This window comes from Macrobrachium rosenbergii, chromosome 43, assembly GCF_040412425.1.
Source record: "Macrobrachium rosenbergii isolate ZJJX-2024 chromosome 43, ASM4041242v1, whole genome shotgun sequence".
Lineage (NCBI taxonomy): Eukaryota > Metazoa > Arthropoda > Malacostraca > Decapoda > Palaemonidae > Macrobrachium > Macrobrachium rosenbergii.
The window spans coordinates 43,660,282-43,668,122 of record NC_089783.1 but is presented as its reverse complement, the minus strand read 5'-3'; the positions used below and the strand labels follow the sequence as shown (position 1 = coordinate 43,668,122).

Sequence of the window (7,841 nt, the reverse complement as noted above, 5' to 3'; positions counted from 1 at the left end):
AAGCCTTTGACTGTCTCGTTGACCTGTAAATGTTATCTGAATCTTATTTCACTATGTCGTGTCACAAAAGTTTCTGAGAGTTTATGGTCAAACCTAGACCTCAGCAAATTCAGTACATGTAAACGCGTTTACATGTACTGAATTTGGATGACCATAATATTGCATCGAAGAATTTAACCCACTGCAGGAGTCTGTCGCCCCTGGAAACGTCAATACATTCGTAAGAAATCCTTAGGATCTATAAACCACAGGAAATAACGCTATTAATAGTGTTTGAAATATTATTCACACACTAGTTGCATACATGTACGAGTGGTTTTCAAAATACGTGCATATACCAGATTAATTTGAAATACGTTTTATATGAGAAAATCCGTATAATTTACGGACGTTCTATGTAGGTGGCATTGTACACTAACTCGAAAATGTACATACATATAAAAGCATTAATGTCTCTTTAAACAGTCACAATGAGTAACCATTCTTCATCGCGTTCTTTGAAAACATGTTAAACGAATATACAAATGATAATAATAAAGATAAAAATAAACAGAAACCAGAAGAGCTGTTAACAAGCAGGTTGGCCAGCAAAAATGAATATCCCAATTCTACATTAACACTTCGTGGTATAACCATTTTAGAACACCTCAGTCTAGCATTTACAAATAATCAAAATAAAGCATTCTGTGCAGTGATAATTTGCATCAGAAAAAATAGGCTTTAAAGTTATTTTTTAAAGTTATAAAGTTGTGTAAAAGATGTGAACTGTAGATTAAATTTGTCTGTGCGTCTTCAAGCGTATGAATGGCAAAACCCTATCTTTTATTTATATCTAATCCAAATGACGTATAACTAATTCTCTCAGACGCTAATGATGACCCTTTTGTAGTGTATTGAATCGGTTTAGAAAAGTAATTCGCACAAAGAAAGAATCTGCCTAGAAAAAGATCAATAAATCAGAGTAAATTTTAGAATCGGAATTTTGCCTGATTTTCACTCACTACAAAAAAACAGACAGAGCTTATCAAAGCTCAAAATTAAAATCACATGTTTGTCTGTAAGATGAATTAGCGAACCAATGAAATAATTTTTTTATATAAAAATTACTTGTATGTTAACTCTTTGAGAACTGCCCTAACACCGCATTTTTTAAAAATAGATGAGTTCAGTATACGCACGAACTGTTGCGTACTTTAATTAATTGGACCACCTTTTTCACATTAAATGTATTATCCAGTTTGAAATATTTATTACCCCTTTCACAACATAAGGATGCCTGTTATACAGCAAGATGGATGGCACCCTTATGGGCTATTTCTATTGTCTGCCAAATAAAAACTTTCATGTGCACGTGCTCTTGCTTATTAAACAGCCCCTCCGTTGCTGGGTTATTTGCATTTGTGCTGGCTACTTCATTATTACGTATATCGCTTCCTTTATCGTACCCTAGCATCCCAAGGTGCATTCGAGAACCCAATAGAATTAGTCTCGTTCGCTTTAGATATTTCAAATTATATTTTTTAAAAATAGAGACTGATTTAAAGATCTTTGCTTGAATATTAGTGAAGTAACGACCAAGATACATATCAATTAAATGTTCAGAATGTATAAAGTTAATTATAAAACTGATCATACAGTGTGCTGCACTGAAAAAAAATGACATGCAGATGAGGCAATGAACGGTATTTGTTTGATTTACCATATGGCAATGAAAATGAAAATTGCACTACGCAATGACGTAATAAATACATCTAAAGTAACTCACGATGCTGAGCGATTTGTCAAATTACCACCTTAACTTTACCTTGTACTGCAGGGAACAAACAACACTGTTAGTCATATGAATAACCTAAAAACAGTCATTTTAGCATTTATCTACTTTGATATGATTCCAGATATAATTTGGCATTACCAATTACTCAGAATTTTTGTCTGCTGTCTTATATGGGTTTGTGATTACAGAGTTACGAGAAATTATTGATATATTTTTTTTATTATAGGGAACACACCCATCACAGCTGATCACGATTATGACTATTACCTAACAAGTATGCTGTGCTATGACCTCATTTATTTCATGCATTATATTCCTGACGATTATGTTGGGACACGAAAATGGAATTACCGGAAAGAGTTATTTTGAACATAGAATTCCTGCATTCAAGCACACTGTTCATTTCCTTTCTTTAGGCTTCCGCTTCGCAAAAAAAATACTTGAGTGGAGAATTGATTTTCATGTTAGGAAAACCTTTATGAATGTATACATATTTCAATTATTCTTCCTGTAAATAATGAGGGGACTTTTATGAAGACATTTTCAAAGGCCAAACGTAAAAACGAAAGACAAATAAAAGCGATTCGGACACCATGGTATCCAATGTAAGGTAAACAAAACTAGTGTCTGCAGCAGCACCCCTTGACGCTTCGTTATGGATAACAACCAAAGTCCTGAATCAGAGACAAAACCCTGTGAATATGATCCTAGTAAGTTAATATATTCCTATATAATGATATTAAAACATTACACACCGTAGAATATTAATTGTACTGTAAAAATATTCATGGAAGCAGAGATCTTCAAGCATGCTTACCCCGGGCTACTTGTAGTGTAGGCCTGTTTAGCGTAGTAGCCTAACGATTGGTTGCTATCTTCAGTAGGCGTGACCTCGTAATGCCGTGGCATTCCGGGCTTAATCAGTTAAAGCTGATTCTTAATGATTATTTCTAGTAAAGAGTTGTCTTTAAAAGGCGCCTGCGAACTGCGGTACCTTGTCGTCGAAATAGGCCTAAGTTTAGCACGACCAACGTAGGTGCAGATCACTGTAGGCCTAAAGGTAAGGAATAACGGTCGAGAGTCATTTGTCTAGTGTGATAAGGATGACCATTGATCAGTATACCGGTTGGAAACACTCGAAGTCGTGGGATTGATTGGCAAGGCTCCCTCAGAGCCTGTCAAACTAGGCCGGAGCTTCAAGCTTAGGCCTATGTGAGCTTTAGTGAAAGTGAATCTGTTAGGCCTTCTTCCATGTGATTGCCCCTCGGTAAAACTGAAGACTGCTACCGCGGCCTGGTTCCCCTCAGTGTCTGAGCAGAATATTGGCTGCCTCTTGTTTATATCTTATGTTTGTGTATGTGATAGGCTATTTATTGTCTTTTGCTTGTTTTCACCGTCATCCCCATGGGGCTGGTACTAAACCTGGCGCCCATTTTGCATCTGAACAGGCACCTACTGAAGGAGGGGGTTACGTTTGTAGTCTGTGGGTTTACCCAGCAATCAGCTTAGGCTGGCCTGCTGCAAAGAGGGGAGGGCACAGAGTGCAGACCATCTGTAACTTGGAGAATAACTGATATGGACCACTTTGCAATTATTATCCTAATCATTATTATAATTTGATACAGAATTATGTGCATTGTCATTGTTACTGTTACATTATTATATCACAGCTAGTTAATGTTATGCAGTCTAGCATGTTATTTACCAAAAAAACATGAACTAGTCCAATTGCAAAAATATGGCTTCACTTGTACAACATTAGGAGCGTTGCAGATAATGGAAGTGCAGCAATCTGTAACTTGTATACATTCATAGGCCTTTAAGATATTCAGGGACATTACTGTAATTTCCAGATGAAGGGTCAAAAAAGTTTATTAGATAAAATTTACTTTCTAGATTTAGCAAAAATGAGTAAGCTTTTGAAAATGTGCAGTGTGTAAGATGTGCAAATTATTTTATTTGTTACAGTAAAATAATTTGCACATTCTTACATACTGTACAGTATTTTTAAAAAGCATATTCATTTTTGCAAAATCGTGTACATGTTTGATCATAGCATTTAGATTTTTACCCGGGTTGTGCTTTGGTTGCTGTAAGGGTCCTGTTGAGGCTACCGCATTCAAGATTAACTTGGGTTAGGTTGTAGCTAACACAGTTGTGATACTATCGTAGTTTTCAATTATCACCCATATAGAGACATCAGTAGTATGGAAAAATGATTTATCATCAGAAGTGTGAAATTTTTTTCATCTTGTTGTAACAATGATTGGGCATATCCCTAATTTTTGTTTCCCCATTCCCATGTATTTTACTGTTATAAGGGCCCATGTGGGAGATGGCTTTGTTCTGACACGATATACAAACCATCAGTCCTTTACATTAGGAATTACTTTCAGTGAAGCTGGAAACGGCTGTTGAACTTTCGAACAATGCGGTTAGGCAGTTAACTACTGTCCAGTAGGCGGGAGTCCCATGTGCCCGGATGTAAACATTCCAATTTTCTTTTGGCCATTGTGTGGTATAAACGTGTTTTCTTCGCTCTCTGCCCGGACTTCCGTTGAGCTGTTTTCCTGGTGCTATCTTTTCTGTTTGTTGAGTGCTTTGTGTTTTCATTTCTTTATCATGGAAGCTCGTGAGGGAAATAAACCCCTAAAACCTGCCTTCCCCCAGCATGTGTGTCCTGGGGTTGGCGGGAAGAGATGTACAGTATTAGTTTTTGTTCTAAAGTTGATGTGGACCTGCACACCCTTTCTCTTCTTGCAGGAGGTGTGCGTGTTCCCATGTTTCTCCTTGTTCTGAGTGTTGCTCCTGGTCAGCTGAGCAGTGGGCGGGGTTTGAAGGGAGGAAACAGTACCAGAGGATGCCTTCCAAGGCATCATCCGAGGATTACATGCCCCCGATGACTCCCTTGGTGGCTAACCCTTTGGGATCGTTTCTCTCTCCTGGCAAGCTTCCCCTTCTGGCTGCCTCTCCTTTGGGAGAGGACTCCCCTTTGTCTTCTTTGCTCGCTTCATCGGGTGTGGAACGATGTGGGGGAGCAGACGATCAGGACAACCTCTTCTTGGGGGCCTCTCCTCACTGCGTGGGGGAAATTTTTCCCATGAAGCGAGTGGAGTCTCCCTCCCCTAACCTGGCTTTGTCTTCAGGTATGGCAGTAAAGGCTTCTCGCAGGGGGCAGGCTCCAGATCTCGCTTCCACCTGGCTTCACCTGGGCCTCCCTGGCATACCATCTCTCTCGCACCCTGGTAGTGACCCACGCCAGCTTGGGACCATTAGCACGGGATACGTCTATATCTTGACAATTGGCTGGTCCTGGCGAGCTCCTGCTTGCAAGTTGCTTCAGGACAGGGAGCAGCTCCTCGAGTTTTGCTGCGATCTCGGGATCATAGTAAATCTCAAGAAATCAGATCTCACCCCCAAGCAGAAGATAAAGTACCTGGGCATGCTGATAGATATGGTAGCAGAAAGATTAGCAGCAAGAGTCTTCCCCTTGGACTCTTGTATCAGCAGGTTCTAGAAGGCAGCACAGCTGTTCCCGTCTCAACAGGAATGGCCAGCTCAGCAATGGCAAGTCATCATCGGTCACCTGTCGTTGTTGGAGAAGCCGGTCCCTCACCAGTGTCTGCACCTTCGGTCCCTGCAGTGGCAACTGAAGGAGTACTGGTCCCAGTCTCGAGACCCCTAGTCCTTTCTCATCCCTCTTCCAGGGGAGGTGAGAGAGGACCTAGACTAGTGGATGGACAACAGGAACCTCTTAATAGGAGTATGTCCCCCTCTGGACATGCTTCTGTTCTTGGACACATCAACCGAGGGATGGGATGCAAACCTGGGGAGTTGCTGACTTTGGGAGTGTGGGACTGAGAAGACAATCACCTTCACATCAACGTCCTGGAGCTCAAGGCGGCTTTCCTGGCTCTCCAAGAGTTTCAGGATCGAGTGATGGGACACTCCGTGGTGTTGATGAGCGACAACACCAAGGTAGTGGCATACCTCAACAAGCAAGGGTACCTGGTGTGCCTTCTGCTTCATCAGTTGACAATGCAGGTGCACGAATGGGCTCTGGCCCACTCAGTAGAGCTGTCAGCCAGGTACATTCCAATCAAGAGGAATGTAGTGGCAGGCAAGATCAGCTGCCAGAATCAGGTGATGGGGACAGAGTGGTCCCTTCACCCAGACATCACAGAGAGGTTGTTCAATCTGTGGGGGTGTCCAGTTATAGATCTGTTTGCCACCCAGCACAACAGGAAACTTCAGGTCTTCTGTTCGGTCGTACCGGACCCATGGGCCGCTGCAGAGGACATGTTCCAACACCCTTGGGACAACCTTGATTTCTATGCCCTTCCTCCATTTTGTCTGATTCGCAGGGTGATCAGCCAAGTGATGATCACCCCAAATCTCAGGATGATTCTGGAGGCTCCCATATGGCCCCAGGCTGTTTGGTATCCCAACCTGCTAGCTCTTCTTTCTAAGGCACCGAGAGAGATTCCTTCCTGGCCCAACCTGCTGTGTCAACCCCATGTAGAGCGGTACCACCAGGCAGTGCAGTCCCTGTGTGTTCACGGCTGGTGGTTATTGAGAGGCTTTTCGCATTGACAGCAACTGAGATGGCTGGACACCTCAGGCAGTCATCTGCAGCAGTATACCAGGGAAAGTCTTCTGTGGTTGGCTGGTTATCTCTCCACGAAGTACTGGTCAGCAGTCTTCCTCATCTTTCTTTGCAGCAGCTTCTCTCCATTTCACGTAAAAGGCTAACAGGCAGAGCTAGTCTTGTGGCTGAAGGGGTTAGATCTCTCCTTTTCTTTCAAGATTTCTCTACTGATGAGAAGCTTCGAGAGGTCTTGCCCACCCAGGGACCTCAGGCTCCCTGTGTGGGATGTGACTTTCGTTCTAAGGACCCTGACTCGTTCACCGTATGAGCCTTTATGAGAGTCATCAGACAGGGATCTGACCCTCAAGACCATCTTAATGCTTGCCCTGGCATCGGTGAAGAGAGTAGGAGAACTTCACAGACTTTCCTTAGATGTTAAACATTCGAGGGGATGGGGATCAGTTATGCCCAATTTCTTCCCAGAACTTCATAAGCGAAGACTCAGAACCATCGGTCCCCGATGCTTGGTTCGAGTCCTTCACGATCCCCTCCCTAGAGGACTTTGTAGGTAATGACCCAGATGAGATGCGACTGTGTCTGTGTCCTGTTAGAGTACTGCAGCATTATCTGAAGAGAACTCGTCATCTCCAGCCTGAGTGTTGACGACTCTTTGTTAGTGCTGGCTCAACCAAGAAGGAGATGTCCAAGAACACAATTTATTTTTGGCTTCGTGAGACGATTAGGAGAGCATACTCTGCTGCTGGAGAAGATGACACTGGTACCTTCCGTGTGAGAGCTCACAAAGTCCGGAGCATTAGTCCAACCTTGCATTCCAGAAGAACCTCTCAGTCCTTCAGGTATTGAAGGTGGGGGTGTGGTTTCAACAGACCACCTTCACTTCTTTCTACTTTTGACATATTGCCCACAAGTCCTTGGGCACCTTGTTCTTGGGACCTATGGTGGCTGCTCAACAAGTTGTGCAGCTTACCTGGCTCCTCTAACAGGACAGGGTTGCATCTTGCCTAAGGTGTGTGGTTGTGGATGCAAGAGTGAATGTAGGAGTGACTGGCCTCTCCTTCTCTTTATCCTGGCTCTCTTCCTGCGGGCAGTGAGTGGATTCGAGCCGTTACATGCTGGATCTGGCGGTCATGCAGGAAAGCATACACTTCAAGCTTCCGTTCTATTTCCTTTCAGTATTATAGAAGCAAACCTGCTCCTTCCCTTAGCAAGGGGAGGAAGGAGACCCTGGCAAGACAAATCCAATACTTGTATTTGCCTTATTGTCACTGACTTTGTAAGGTTCATCCTAGCCTACTTTTGTATGAAATGAAACCTTCCTCACTCATATAAAAAGCCCAGAAGACTGACAATTGATCTTGCGTTTACTATTACTTAATCAATTTGTCAGAGGCAGGTTTCCCTTCCTTGCTCTGTTGACCAGGAAGGGAACCCCAGGTTTGGCAAACTCCAGTCAGTTCA

General features: G+C 42.8%; 1 protein-coding gene across 3 annotated transcripts in view; it reads left to right on the top strand.

Moving 5' to 3' along the window:
* Positions 1–2,342: 2,342 nt before the first annotated feature.
* The window catches only part of LOC136828838 (ubiquitin thioesterase otubain-like), a 39,993-nt gene continuing 34,494 nt past the window's right edge, over positions 2,343–7,841 (top strand). For 2 of the 3 annotated variants that reach the window (XM_067087107.1, XM_067087106.1), the window contains exon 1: positions 2,343–2,484. In XM_067087107.1, coding sequence (XP_066943208.1) covers positions 2,430–2,484 — 55 coding nt within the window. In that variant the 5' untranslated portion in view covers positions 2,343–2,429. The remainder of the gene's footprint in view (positions 2,485–7,841) is intronic. The other variant, XM_067087105.1, reaches the window with a different exon arrangement.